This window comes from Epargyreus clarus, unplaced genomic scaffold (assembly GCF_041222505.1).
Source record: "Epargyreus clarus isolate Ecla_fem2 unplaced genomic scaffold, WU_Ecla_fem_2.2 ptg000024l, whole genome shotgun sequence".
Lineage (NCBI taxonomy): Eukaryota > Metazoa > Arthropoda > Insecta > Lepidoptera > Hesperiidae > Epargyreus > Epargyreus clarus.
Genome location: NW_027332231.1, coordinates 10963090 through 10978874, shown reverse-complemented (window position 1 = coordinate 10978874; position 15785 = coordinate 10963090). Strand labels below are relative to the sequence as shown.

Genomic DNA, 15785 nt, shown 5'->3' with positions numbered 1-15785 from the left:
AAAAAGAAGCCAGTACGGGTTGTGTGGCGAAGAACGACGACGTCACAATCTTCTGTAAGCCAATCGGTTGTAAGCAGCGTCTCAAGAAGAGTCAACTCCACGTCAACAGAGTCTTCTGGCAAAACGTGTTCGCGGTGTGAGCATTCGTGCTGTAAGAGATATCGAAGTTAGCTAGCTTAGCATGGATTAATTTTGAATGCTTTTATCTGGAGTTTTGGCTTTTTGATATTACTTAACATGATTTAGAACTTATTACTTATTAATTTCGATACCTATAAATTTTAACTGTATTAATTATGTTTTGTTTTATTACTTATTAGCAGCTACATAAGCAAATTATAAACATTAATTATTTACATACAAGTACACCGAGTAGGTATTTAAATACATGTTAAATAAAGCTCAGGGCAGACGCTAAAGATTGCGCGAACACATGGAGCGGTCGACCGCTCCGGACAGGCTGTGTACCGCTGCGGGTAAAATTCTTTAGGCAGTGGTGGTCAACGGATTTTGAGAAACAGTATATGAGAGGCACCCGCCGCGCGTGTCTATCGAAACAAAATCCGCCGGCTATAGCACTGCTTATACTATATTTCAAACACAAAATCATGCACCTGCATCAGTTTTAGCCGGCGCCCTCATTTAAAACACAAAGAAAAAAATATATATGAAATTATCTATAACTTACATGTCAATCTGGCTGGTGACGGAACTCTGCCTATCAGCTCGGTACGGTAACCGCCACTCATATAGACAAAAAAATCGATACTATATTCGTTTATAATTTTAATACCTATTATCAATTGCTGAAGTAAGTTTCATAGTTGCTGACAGACTGACAGTTTCCTACCCACGGAAGTCACTTTAAGAGGTAAGTATAACAAGAATTAATAAACAGTCATATTTAGTAAAAAATGGATTTATTTTAAGATATTCATAAACCTTAAATTAGCTTAATTATAATAATATACATAGTTTATATAAAACATAACTTATTTGTCGTATTTGAACACAGTATAAAATTAAATTAAACATTCCGGAACAAATAATTATAATAAAAAATGTGGATAAATTTTATTAAAAGCTTAAGTTTCAAATGCAATTTGTTAATTTGTACGTAATATTTTAAAACCATCACTGATGTACTGGGTTGCCATGTGATGAAATCTTTCTCTAGCTAGTTATATTTTGCTAACAGCAACACTGATATAGAATATTTCATTCATTTGCGTAATTTTCCTTCTTAAATTAATTCTATTTAAAATTCTAAATGTATGGTTTTATGGTGTATCCTGGAGTAGACAATAAGTTGCTGAACATTCATAGTTGTAGTGGAGGGGAGAAGGGGTAAAGCGATCGTCCGTTTCTCCTGTACTTACGTCCGTTATTACTTATCAATCTGGATCTATTGTTGCCTACTGCACCTCTACCTAAATCACTACTAAGTTTTGATTTGCAGTAGACAAAAATTCTATAAAAAATTGGTAAACGTAAAGTAGGTAAAGATAAGCTAAATATTTAAATGTAAGGTAGGTAAAGGTAATGTAGAAAAAGATACATTTCATTTGATTTTATGTCATTCCTGTCCAATTTATTTTTAGGGATGTGCAAACATTTAGATACTTTAGTATTTTAAAGAGGGCATCTGAGTAACTGCTGACGGCAGTGGCGGACTAAGGTCGGAGGCCCGGGGCGTAAAGTTGAATGGAGGCCCTCATAGATTAATAAAGATTACTCACTCCTAACAAGAAAATGTAACCAGTTTATAGAATTGAAATAGTTGGATAAAAAATTTTGCCTCGTCTCCGTGCTAAAATGTCCCTAAAATATTTTAAATACTTATTTATGCATTGTGTAAATTACGCAGTATTAGTTATTTATTCGTATTTTCTCTAAAATGTTTTTCATTTGTCAAGAATTCAAAAATATAACTGGCAAATCAGACTTTTGTGGCTTCATTCAATTTCAAGGCGTCGAAGTATCTTTACTTATCAAAGGGAAGCCTCAGTGTAAAAAGCTGATTTGATTTTACAAAATTACAAATATGTCATAGACTTATTCACCGAAAAATACGTATAATTCCAGTGAACTGTTTTTTTCGCTGATTTAAACACATTTCACAGATTGTTTGGTTCTGACGCCCTTTTTCCCCCACCTTTTCCCCCCTCCCCTTAGTTAGCTAGAGGCTGACGACTCAAGGTCATACGCGCACGAATGAATGAAATTATCTAAATTTCTGCATAACTATGCATAAAGGTACTCATGATCCACGTCCAGCTTCTTCTGGATTCGCGTCGATGAATCCGGAATAATATTTATTGGAATTTTATCTGAAAGGAAAATAAATATCATATAAAGCATAACTATTCTAGCGTGAAGCAGTTCTTGCAGTAGATGCCAGCTACCTTATCTAAATGTACATTATAAAACGACTTTTTTAATCTCCAGGACTGACAACGAACCTGTACTGCTTCAAATAGAATAAACCCTGTTCATTTAGAGTTGATTACAGTACAGTACGATTGGATCGGTGATCATTTGCTATCAAGTGAACCGCATCCTCGTTTGTTACATTTTTTTATAATATAGGAGTAGCAGACGAGCATGCAGTCCACCTGATGGCAAGCGGCCACTGCCGCCCATGGACATCTGTGGTCAACCCCAGATAGGATTAGATATTGCCTGAGGTCGGCCACAGATGCGCCGCTACCTCTGAGGACTAAGTTGGAACGCCTCAGAAAAGTATGTCTCCCTTTCCACACCAAGAAACCGCAGCATTTAACACTGGCATATTATGAGGTAGAAATAGGTGTGGCGGTGGTGCCGCCGGAGCCGAATCACAAACGATTCTACCACCTTCATACTTACAAAAAAAAACCCTACTTCTAGATATACCCACCGTTGCACCGGTACATTAGGTTCGACCAGATGATCATCTCCTGCGAGAAGCAGAACACCCCGAGCCGCCCGCCCTTCAGCGTGAAGTCGTACACATTGCCGGAGTCGGCCACGAGGCGGCTGTTCTCGTATATCTTCAAACGGATGAGACCGATCTTAGGACGATGGAGCAGCTTCCAGCGGTACGCGGTCCTCTCCTTCCAGCCGACGACGCGAGGATCCTTCCAGAGGAGGGTCACCTGAAATCCATAACTCGTAAGCTTGTTTGTCCACCGCACCGTCACCGAGCCGATAAGAACGAGATTATTTTGTGACCGATTTTAATATGTCGTGACGGCGATAGCTTGTCCACCGCGACCGATATCGGCGGTTTATTTTGTTCCAGCTGCCACGCGTGTGACGGCAGTGTATGGACAAGTTCCAATGTGTATAATATTGCCGGTACATCGGCCCGACAAATATCGGCGGCCGGGATGACGGTTCTCGGGTGACTGTCATGCGGTGGACAAGCGGCTATAGTAAATGTATGTACGCTACTTCGGCGCCGTCAATAATTATCGGTATCGGCTCGGTGGCGATGGACAAACAGCGTTAGTCTTATAAATTAATTTATGATACATCTCTTCGAACTCTCAGTGTTTACTACAGTAACAATACAGTCGCTGAAAAGGGTTATTTCCATTTTAGGGCTAGATTTTTTTACATATTAGATACGTAACATAGGTGCATGGACCTGATTTAAAAGCCACAAGAACCCATGAATATCTGTACTCAATACCAGATAGGTTTAGTCTAATCTAGGGGACAGCAATGTATTTGTCGACGACTTCAAGGAGGACTCGTCGGAGAAAGGAGGAGTCGTCGATATATACATTGCTGCCCCTGAAGACTATATTGGAATCTCTCATATCAGTGTTCTCTTTCACACTTTTCAAACTTAAACCTTCTTAGCAGACATATTTTCTTACTTTTTATTTTACTTAATTCCTTCAAATTATTATTTTTCACACTCTTCAAACTAAAACTCATCAGACATAAAATCCATTTTCATACTTTTTATTTTACTTAATTTCTTCAAATTATTGTAAGCTTACCTCATTCGGCGTAGATTCGGAGTTCCACAGGGAGTTCCCGAGGGTTCTTCAAATGATTGTCAGCTTACCTCATTCAGCGTAGATTCGGAGTTCCACAGGGAGTTCCCGAGGGTTCTTCAAATGATTGTCAGCTTACCTCATTCAGCGTAGATTCGGAGTTCCACAGGGAGTTCCCGAGGGTTCTTCAAATGATTGTCAGCTTACCTCATTCGGCGTAGATTCGGAGTTCCACAGGGAGTTCCCGAGGGTTCTTCAAATGATTGTCAGCTTACCTCATTCAGCGTAGATTCGGAGTTCCACAGGGAGTTCCCGAGGGTTCTTCAAATGATTGTCAGCTTACCTCATTCAGCGTAGATTCGGAGTTCCACAGGGAGTTCCCGAGGGTTCTTCAAATGATTGTCAGCTTACCTCATTCGGCGTAGATTCGGAGTTCCACAGGGAGTTCCCGAGGGTTCTTCAAATGATTGTCAGCTTACCTCATTCGGCGTAGATTCGGAGTTCCACAGGGAGTTCCCGAGGGTTCTTCAAATGATTGTCAGCTTACCTCATTCGGCGTAGATTCGGAGTTCCACAGGGAGTTCCCGAGGGTTCTTCAAATGATTGTCAGCTTACCTCATTCGGCGTAGATTCGGAGTTCCACAGGGAGTTCCCGAGGGTTCTTCAAATGATTGTCAGCTTACCTCATTCAGCGTAGATTCGGAGTTCCACAGGGAGTTCCCGAGGGTTCTTCAAATGATTGTCAGCTTACCTCATTCGGCGTAGATTCGGAGTTCCACAGGGAGTTCCTGAGGGTCTTCCCGGGGCCGGTCTTGGAGTTGACCAGCTTGATCTGTATGCCGGGCTCGGCCACCGCGCGGAAGGGCGTGGTCTGCCAGTACGTCTGCGTGTTCTTCTTCCACATCACCACGTAGAATCGCTTGTTGCTTTGGTAGCTGAAAAAATTAAGAAAATAAATAATAGTTAAAAGAAAACTAAAAAAACACGCTTTTATTGCTAATCGAATGAGACTGAAATTTCATGACAAAGAGTTAAAGAGTAAAGAGTTTCAATTCAGAATAAAAAGCGTGGTGTGCTTGATATTTTAAATGTTACAATCATTCTATTGGCAATTATTTATTAGAGAATAGTTATGAATCGCAGTGAAGCGACTAAACATTAGTGTACCCAAAGTATCAGCAAGGCAAGCTAAACTTACTTACTATAGGATTTATGGACCGTTTTAGACATATCCCAACAAAAATAAATATGCAACAAATTCACCAATGAATCTTACGCAAAAAAAAATTATCTTAATATTTAATAACATTGATATCGATATCTTTGCAGATTCATTAGGTCAATTTAAGAAAAAAATTAACACAGCGTTATAAGACATCTAAACTCTTTATACTTCACTTTACCTCTTACTCTTAGTTTTTTTTATCACTTCTTAAATAGATTTGTTTACTTATTACTTCTCTTTTCTTTCTAAAAATGTTGTGCAAACCTTTGATTTAAGTGCATATAAATGTAATATTGTGATTTTTTTTTATTTTGTATATTTTTGCATAATATGTACTTAGTTGGTATGCCTGTGATAAATAAAATAAATAAATAAAATGCACCCCACGATTTTTACTCTGAATTGAAACTCTTTACTCTTAAACTCAACAAACAAAGAAACAAACAAATCTTACCCAAAAATAAACCCAACGTAATCATCATCAATCTGGGAGTCAACGAAGAACGTGCCTTCGAAGTCGACGCCACCGAAGTTCTCGAAGCCCACAGCCAACCCAGGGTCCGAGTTCAGGGTCTGCTGGATCTCCGCGCCCTCGTTGGTGATCTCCCAGTTAGGGTCCTGCTGCGACTCCCCCTCGGGGTCCAAACGGACCGTCATGTAATTCCTGCAAATTGTGACGCATCAACCCATTATTGTCCCACTGCTGGGCACGGGTCTCCTCTCAGAATGGAGATTAGGCCATAGTCCACCGCGCTGGCCAAGTGCGAATTGGTAGACTTCATATACCTTTGAGACTTTTTTTTATAAATCTCTTGGTGTACATGTTTCCTCACGATGTTTTCCTTCACCGTTTTAGCAAGTGATAATTAATTTTTAATACGCACATAACTTTGAAAAATCAAAGGTGCGTGCCTGGGATTTAAACCTCGGACCCCTCGTTGGAGGCCCAGTTTCTAAACCATTAGGCTGTCACTGCTTTGTAAAATTGGAAATACTGTTTGTTAAATATAGTGAAAAATGTTTTCATGCTCCAAAATATTCGTAATACCTTTTTTAAGTTTGGATATTTTTATTTCTTCTCTTTTATTCCTTCGTGGACTAATCGCTTAATAAAATATTATCTTACCGTGATTATTTTTGAAAATTAAACTGTTGGCTCCAATGCAATAAATTAAATAAGTTTTTATGCTATCAAAATCTGGAGGCACGACAGTGCCTCTGCCAAGTCGAGCCAAAAAAACAAAAAACAAAGCGGTACGGCCGTACCATTTCTCGAATCAAATCAGGCCATTTTTGACGCCCTTTAACTTTGTTGTATATGAAGCTAGAAGCCTGAATTTTCAGGAACCAACCAGGCATTGTATAAATAAATACGGTTTATTTGATTTGAACCATTCAATTTGAACCAGTACTCAGTTAAAAAGTAAAACTAGTCAAAGTTCCCTAATTAATATGTCAATTAGGATGAGTATAACCTCTTTCTTTTTGATACAGATTTATTATATTCTTATATGAGTGTAAGAAATATGGTACCTGAAGTCGGTCCTGAATATTTTCGAGTTATTCGGGCAGTTGTCCAAGCCATCCGGTACTTTGTCACCATCGCTGTCCTTAAAACAAGCGTCACCTATTCCATCACCTGGAAAATAATGCAGACCATTGACAAACTAAATCGAATTTAGAATGAGTGAGTAAGAAAGTTACAAGACTTTCCATATTGTGTAAATTATAGCAACACACATGCAATCCACTCCATTAAATAAAATTACACTAACTAAGCAGTGATAGCCTAGTGGTTGAGAAACTCGGCCTCTCGATCGAGGGTTCCGAGGTTCAAATCCCAAGCACGCACCTCTGATTTTTCAAAATTTTGTGCGTATTAGAAATTAAAAAAATAATAATAAATTAATAAAAAAAAATCTCAAAGGTATGTGAAGTCTACCAATACACACTTGGCCAGCGCGGTGGACTATGACCTAATCCTTCTCATTCTGAGAGGAGATCCGTGCCCAGCAGTGGGACAGTAATGGGTTGATGATGATGACACTAACTCCATGCTAAGATTATCTGTGGGTGCCATAAAAACACTAACAAAAAAACATTTTTCGCCATTTTTGCTTGTACATATTAATGTAATATGTACAAGTATTATGCCAATGGGCAACATTTCTAATAATGTAAAGGACATAAACGACGATGATTAAATTTAACCCGATAGCCCTGCTTTATTTCTACATCTATACTAATATTACAAAGAGGTAAAGTTTGTCACTTTCATTGTTTGTTTGTTTGTTTGTAAGGGCTAATCTTCAGATATACTGAACCGATCATGAAAATTATTTCACAATCAGAAAGTTCACTATTCAGGCCTGCTATAGACTATATTTTATTATGATTGAACAAAAAGTGGGCGAAGCCGCGGGTACTAGTGTGGAATATATTAAAAGCAGTTAAAATACAATAATAATAATATTATTTATTCAAGACAATTGCAGCACGCAGTACAATTATAAAACTAAATATACAAAGATGAAAATCAAAAAATAAATTGAAATAAAAGGACACAAACTCAAAAATAAAAATAACGTTAACAATACAATCACAAGGGACAAAAAACAAATAAGATTATAATTACCTAGTTTTATTAAAATACTATGCGCTGCAATAATCGCGAAAGGGAACAAACTCAGCATTATGCCATGAGCGGTTAAAACACCTACCCCACAGCTCTGAAAATATGAGTGCATCTTACCGTTAGTATCTAATTGATCAGGATTGTACACCAAGGGACAGTTGTCCTCCAAGTTACGTATCCCGTCACCATCAATGTCTTCATCACAAGCGTTGCCTTTCCCATCGTTGTCCACGTCCAGTTGGTCACTATTGGCCAAGTTCGGGCAGTTGTCCAAACCATCCTGGATACCGTCCCTGGGGAATTTAAATTGGTAAAGCTCAGTTTTATGATGAGAACTCCAACTTTAGAATGATCAAACTAAGATGGATAGATATAATGGATGGATGGAAAGATAGATAGATAGTATTGATATATCACCATTATCAATACTATCTATCTTTACATTTGTTATTTTTGCTAATTCTACAAAATCAAGATTTTGTTCTGTGAAAGACAACGATTTAAGAATGAAACAACCATCAAACTTTGTGATAGATAATCTTTTGGCAAGTCTCTAGACAAATCCAGTACTAATATTAAGTATAGGGAAAGACAGACTAAAATGTAACGATAATGGGAAATGCATACTAACTGAATATTTGTTTTTTAATCTTAAGTAAGTATATTTTAATTTTTTATACTTTTTTATAGGAGTAGCAGACGAGCATGAAGTCCACATGATGGTAAGTGGCTACTGCCGTTCTTGACATCCGTAATCAACTCTAGATAAGATTAGATATTCCTACCTGAGGTCGGCCACAGATGCACCACTACCCCTGAGGACTAAGCTGGGAAATCTCGGAAAAGTATGTCTCCCTTACCACACCCTTCAAACCAGAACACAGCAGCGCTTAACATTGCTGTTATGTGTTCTAGCAACTAGCTATTATAGCAAGTAGCTAACTATTATTGCAATTCCATTTTATATCAATTAGTCGATGTTGTTGATAGTAAATCCAAAATCAATATTTCCGACAGCACTCACTGGTGCCTATCCACGTCGCTATACAAGCTACCACGTTCTCTCTATCAGCATTAGGGGTCGCAATCCGGTATTCGAGATTTCGAAAATACCGGGATACCGGGCCAAATTTACGTCTTATTAATACCGGTTTTAATTTCACAAAAACCGGGATATTCGGTATTTTCGGTTTTTAGTAAAATAAAACAAAATAAAGTTATAGTCATATAAATTGACTCCAATGGACTCTGGCACAATGCAAAAGTCCATATTAAACAAGCGTTACAATCGACACAACCTATGAAAATCAACAAACATCAGCATTGGATGTCAGGTGAGACTTGGCGTATTGTATATTGCTTCGTCGGAGAGCTAAAGAAAAGGTTCGATTTGAAATAAAAGATCTCTTAAAAAATCCGATGTATAACCCATCAATTTAAATCCAGAACATGGGCTATTGAGGATTCTAATGGTGTGAATGTGATTGTTACCGAAATTAAGGAAATCGTCAATGTATGACAAAATACTTCATATCACTTTTCTCTAATAGTCGATCTTATACACAACATATGCCAAAAAATGATATACAAAAAGAACCATCTATGTATATTCAAAGATGAAGTACGCGCTGCTATTTAACTTATTAAAACGCGACAAAGCAATTAATATAGATGATATTCCTATTGAAGTGTTTCGATCAATGGATGAACTCGAGGTTGACATTTTGTATACCATATGTAATCGTGTCTGGGAAAATGGACAGTGACCACGACACTGGGCCCACACTACTTTCATTACACTTCATATAAAAGGGTCGACAAGGAAGTGCAGTAACTATAGTTTTATGCTATATTTCTTGAGTGTATCACAATAAAAGAAACATTTAGAGGAAGATGATACATTTTCAAAATATTTTATAACAATGACAATTATGACAATAGGCGTCAAGAAACAACCCGCCAACAGTGTTGCCGCAAGGCCAGCATAGAAGGCGGTGGCGAAGGATCGCAATAGCGTCTGTTCAAGGCAGCTGTGGATGACTGACCAGTTGTCATCATCATGCCACGACCACTCTGTCAAGAGTGCACGGCTACAGAGATATTTTTTTCCAGCTTTCCACATATATTTTTATATAATTCATTTATTGATGAATTCGGAACTCATAACGTCGTTAATAAATCATAAACTTCTGTAATTAACTTGGTATTAAGTAATAGGACATATTTTCCTTCGGAATTCCACTAAATTAACATTACATAGTAAAATGCTTAATAAAAATTAGTAACTTTATCTTAATCTCGAAAATATCGAAAAAACCGGAATACCGGGATTTGTCTGGGGTCAGTACCGAAAATACCGGTTTTGCTTAGATGGTCCGGTATTGCGACCCCTAATCAGCATCGTCCTACGTCTCTGATAGTAAATATAAATAAATATTGCCGACAGCCACTCACCGATCCCTATCCACGTCGCTATCACAAGATTCCCCCACGTTGTCTCTATCAGCATCGTCCTATGTTTCTGATAGTAGATCTAAAAGAGTATTTCCGACAGCCACTCACTGGTCCCTATCCACGTCGCTATCACAAGCATCTCCAACATTATCCCTATCTGCATCATCCTGTGTAGGGTTTCGTACGCGGAGACAGTTATCGCAGGCATCTCCCACGTTGTCTGTATTAGCATCCTCTTACGTTTCTGATAGTAAATCCAAATCAATATTTCAGACAGCACTCACAGGTCCCTATACACGTCGCTATCACAAGCATCCCCCACGTTGTCCCTATCAGCGTCGTCCAACGTTTTTCATAGTAAATTAGTATAGTCCTCGCCAAAATGCTAGTCCGCTCTGAAGTTGCCGCGAGCAAGTGCAGTCATACAATTTGCTATGGAGACGCCATTCATTTATATTTTCAGAGCGGTCTAGCAGTTTTACGTGTACTATAACAAGGTAAATATTTCCGACAGCACTCACTGGTCCCTATCCACGTCGCTATCGCAGGCATCTCCAATTCCATCCCTATCAGCATCGTCCTGTGTGGGGTTCCGTACGCGGATACAGTTGTCGCAGGCATCGCCCACGCCATCACCGTCCATGTCCTCTTGCCCCGGGTTGACCACGCGCGGACAGTTGTCCTGCTCGTTGAGGATGTCTGGGGAGTTATTTATTGCGTTTTAATCATTGTTTTGAGGGTACTTTACATTCGATTATTATTTTATTATTGTATTTGGTGATGGAATTGGTGAAATTCCATGTGAGAGAGAGGTCACTGTAAAAATTGATTTAGAATAAGATAATTACACATCATTAACCTCAGGAAATTCAGGGCATCGCGTCCAAAACTGGTTAAATTCACCTTGGTGAACTTCCGACTGATTAACATATAGAGTGTCATTGGATTCGTTTCATTCTTGGGAGTAATATTTAAGTTTTTATTCGTCTAATTAGTCACAATACTTACAGATTGCGGTTGGAATACTTATCGCTACGGCCCTCGTACGGTCTAGCTGGTCTGGTACATCAACTAAAGGGATAAATAAAATTTAAGGTGTCGCGGACAGTTGTAGCTGCGGTCCAGCAGGTCCGGTCCGGTCCGGTCCGGTACGTCAGCTACAATGGATACGTTACGGTCGTTGTCCATGTCGGGGTCGCACACGTCGCCGATGTCGTCGCGGTCGGTGTCCTGCTGGCCGGGGTTGTAGCTGCGGTCCGGTCCGGTCCGGTCCGGTACATCAGCTACAATGGATACGTTACGGTCGTTGTCCATGTCGGGGTCGCACACGTCGCCGATGTCGTCGCGGTCGGTGTCCTGCTGGCCGGGGTTGTAGCTGCGGTCCAGCTGGTCCGGTCCGGTTCGGTCCGGTACGTCAGCTACAATGGATACGTTACGGTCGTTGTCCATGTCGGGGTCGCACACGTCGCCGATGTCGTCGCGGTCGGTGTCCTGCTGGCCGGGGTTGTAGCTGCGGTCCGGTCCGGTCCGGTCCGGTACATCAGCTACAATGGATACGTACGGTCGTTGTCCATGTCGGGGTCGCACACGTCGCCGATGTCGTCGCGGTCGGTGTCCTGCTGGCCGGGGTTGTAGCTGCGGTCCAGCTGGTCCGGTCCGGTCCGGTCCGGTACATCAGCTACAATGGATACGTACGGTCGTTGTCCATGTCGGGGTCGCACACGTCGCCGATGTCGTCGCGGTCGGTGTCGTGCTGGCCGGGGTTGTAGCTGCGGTCCAGCTGGTCCAGTCCGGTCCGGTCCGGTCCGGTCCGGTACATCAGCTACAATGGATACGTTACGGTCGTTGTCCATGTCGGGGTCGCACACGTCGCCGATGTCGTCGCGGTCGGTGTCGTGCTGGCCGGGGTTGTAGCTGCGGTCCAGCTGGTCCAGTCCGGTCCGGTCCGGTCCGGTACATCAGCTACAATGGATACGTTACGGTCGTTGTCCATGTCGGGGTCGCACACGTCGCCGATGTCGTCGCGGTCGGTGTCCTGCTGGCCGGGGTTGTAGCTGCGGTCCAGCTGGTCCGGTCCGGTTCGGTCCGGTACGTCAGCTACAATGGATACGTTACGGTCGTTGTCCATGTCGGGGTCGCACACGTCGCCGATGTCGTCGCGGTCGGTGTCCTGCTGGCCGGGGTTGTAGCTGCGGTCCAGCTGGTCCGGTCCGGTTCGGTCCGGTACGTCAGCTACAATGGATACGTTACGGTCGTTGTCCATGTCGGGGTCGCACACGTCGCCGATGTCGTCGCGGTCGGTGTCCTGCTGGCCGGGGTTGTAGCTGCGGTCCAGCTGGTCCGGTCCGGTTCGGTCCGGTACGTCAGCTACAATGGATACGTTACGGTCGTTGTCCATGTCGGGGTCGCACACGTCGCCGATGTCGTCGCGGTCGGTGTCCTGCTGGCCGGGGTTGTAGCTGCGGTCCAGCTGGTCCGGTCCGGTTCGGTCCGGTACGTCAGCTACAATGGATACGTTACGGTCGTTGTCCATGTCGGGGTCGCACACGTCGCCGATGTCGTCGCGGTCGGTGTCCTGCTGGCCGGGGTTGTAGCTGCGGTCCAGCTGGTCCGGTCCGGTTCGGTCCGGTACGTCAGCTACAATGGATACGTTACGGTCGTTGTCCATGTCGGGGTCGCACACGTCGCCGATGTCGTCGCGGTCGGTGTCCTGCTGGCCGGGGTTGTAGCTGCGGTCCAGCTGGTCCGGTCCGGTTCGGTCCGGTACGTCAGCTACAATGGATACGTTACGGTCGTTGTCCATGTCGGGGTCGCACACGTCGCCGATGTCGTCGCGGTCGGTGTCCTGCTGGCCGGGGTTGTAGCGCCGCGGACAGTTATCGCACGCGTCTCCGCGTTTGTCTTCGTCCCGGTCTAGTTGGTCCGGGTTCGGGGTGAACGGGCAGTTGTCCTGGGGGATACATTGTATCTGAGTCCGATTTATATTGATAATGATAATATTTCTTTAAATGTTTCAGTTCCGTTGAAATGATCTTGGATCGTCTCAATCTTGCTAATACTAGGAAACGATCCCTATTTGCATCCTTACTGCCTTTGGATTCTATTACAGTTTTACAGTTTTTGAGTCTAAAGAAACTCTAATATTCATTATCACCTACATTGTGATCAATATTCATATGATCATCAATATTGGCCATACACATACATACTAACAAGAGCTACTTCGAAACTAACCGGTATATTAGGTATGCCGTCCCCATCAGCATCAGGGTCACAGGAGTTGCCGTGGCCATCCCCGTCCGCGTCCTCCTGGCCGGAGTTGGACACGTCGGGGCAGTTGTCCGCCTTGCAGTGCTGCTCCGAGCACTCCAGCGCGTGGTCTGGATACCCGTCGAGGTCCCTGTCCGGACCACACACTGAACCGTTGCCGGCCCAACCAGTCTGTGAAAAGATACGAAGTCGAGATTTACGAAAATTTTATAGAGATCTAAATGTTATTAATAAAATCAGCTTGATTACTTACTGTCAGCCTTTGATAGTTCACTAATGGATGAGACCTCCCCTAACCTTCGCCACTCCGTACGGTTCTTAGTCATCTAAAAATTACCCTCCATCTTCTGTAGATCATTAATCCATCTGCACGTGCCACTCCTTTTGACCAGACGTGATCTCCATTCGAGGACTTCATTCGTACACCAGAGATTCTTGGGTCACCTTTGGTCACCTTGGGTAATATTTTTTAAAAGTGGTAGAACCTTTCGACTCCGGCAGCACCACCGCCACACCAATTTCTGCCTCATGACAGCAGTGTTAAACGCTGCAGTGTTCTGGTTTGGAGGGCGTGGCAAGAGAGACAAACTTCTCCAAGGCGTTCCAGCTTTGTCTTCAGGGGTAGCGGCGCATCTGAGGCCGACCTCAGGTAAGAATATGTAATCCTATCTGGTGTTGATTACAGATGTCCATCGGCAGCAGTAGCCACTTACCATCAATTAACTTCATGCTCGTCTGCTATTTCGATATTATTATAAAAAAAAGCTATTGATAGCTGACTAATGAACGCAGACCTCCCCTTACCTTCGCCACTGCATCCGGTTCTTAGCCGGTTGAATCCAGCAAACAAATTTTATCTCCTTAAGATCATAAGTCCACCTCGTCCAGGTCGACACGAGCGACTCCTTTTGCCCATTCAAGGACTTCATTGGCGCACCAGTCTCTTGAACCTCTTAATGTAAAATCTATATGCAATAATGGAGCAGAAGTAGCAGTGTATATGATATTAGACTAAATTTATCGCGAAATTTATCACGATATGCGTTTTTTATTGCCGATATTTCAACCCAGTTGCATGGATCGTGGTCACAGCGAAACTGAGGTGGAGGGGATAAACCGTTGACAAGTACTAGTGGTAGATTAATCTATCTACCCTATGTCTAGTAGTAGTAGTAGTAGTAGTAGTAGTAGTAGTAGTAGTAGTAGTAGTAGTAGTAGTAGTAGTAGTAGCAGCGTACTCACGGCACAGACGCAGGTGTTGTGGAGGCCGCAGACGGCGTGGTGGCGGCGGCAGCGCGCGGGCTCGCAGCGCACGCGGATGTACTCCGAGTCTACGCAGGCGCGCGACGTGTTCACGAAGTAGTGCCCGCCGCACGGCACGCACGTGAACGAGCCCTATAGGATGTAGGAACGGATATAAGAATAGATAAACATAAGGCCCGATAGCTTTGCTTACCAAAGATTGAAATTTTACAATTTATACGAGTTGTTATTGTGCTCTGGCCCATACGGCAAAGGGGAAAGCCGACCCTCTTTGCCTCAAACTCGAGTCTTGATGACGGAGGGGCCACACCGCCTACTATCCCGCGGTGTGAGAGCTCTATGCGAGATATCCGCTTTACGCTGAAGTCTATCAGGCGAGCTCTATTGTCCCTCGAAATCAAGAAATCGAGTGGGCCAGTTCGAAGTCGAAGGATGAAATTCCATCCACATCAACTGGACCCGTGGCGGTCCTCCACGGTTTTCCCCAAATAAACTCATTACTTTTGAACCAAGTGTACATTGTAATCTTTATTAAACCAACTTATACTCGATCACTTACCAGGGTGTTAACACACAGTCGTTCCTTCGGACAACCATGACTGGAGGTGGCACACTCGTCGACATCCACACAGTGTTCCCGTCGTCTCTCGTCCCCGGCACCTCTCCAGCCCGTACTGCCTTCATACCCGGGCGGACAGGCGCCGCACACGAAGCCGCCGTCCACGTTCCGGCAGGACACCAGCTCATCGCACGGACGGATCAGGTCGCACTCGTCCATGTCCTTGCATGTGTAACCTGAGTGAGATTTGACAGTATTTATGTTTGATTATGTTTGGATAAATGGAAATGATAAGAAAATATATTTAACATATTAAAAGTTGTAACAATTAACGAATATATTAAATGATTTATGAATATTCTTCATAAAATAACTCTTTAATGTAATATA

At 42.7% G+C, this 15785-nt stretch overlaps 1 protein-coding gene across 2 annotated transcripts in view; it reads right to left on the bottom strand.

Annotated features, from left to right (window-relative positions):
- Nucleotides 1-903: 903 nt before the first annotated feature.
- Nucleotides 904-15785, bottom strand: part of Tsp (Thrombospondin) — a 41754-nt gene continuing 26872 nt past the window's right edge. For both annotated transcript variants that reach the window (XM_073086965.1, XM_073086966.1), the window contains exons 13-23: nt 15396-15631; nt 14816-14968; nt 13538-13744; nt 13094-13253; nt 10825-11002; nt 7967-8142; nt 6748-6853; nt 5669-5878; nt 4741-4924; nt 2900-3137; nt 904-2330 (exon numbers count right to left, since the gene is read on the bottom strand). In XM_073086965.1, coding sequence (XP_072943066.1) covers nt 2245-2330; nt 2900-3137; nt 4741-4924; nt 5669-5878; nt 6748-6853; nt 7967-8142; nt 10825-11002; nt 13094-13253; nt 13538-13744; nt 14816-14968; nt 15396-15631 — 1934 coding nt within the window. In that variant the 3' untranslated portion in view covers nt 904-2244. The remainder of the gene's footprint in view (nt 2331-2899; nt 3138-4740; nt 4925-5668; nt 5879-6747; nt 6854-7966; nt 8143-10824; nt 11003-13093; nt 13254-13537; nt 13745-14815; nt 14969-15395; nt 15632-15785) is intronic.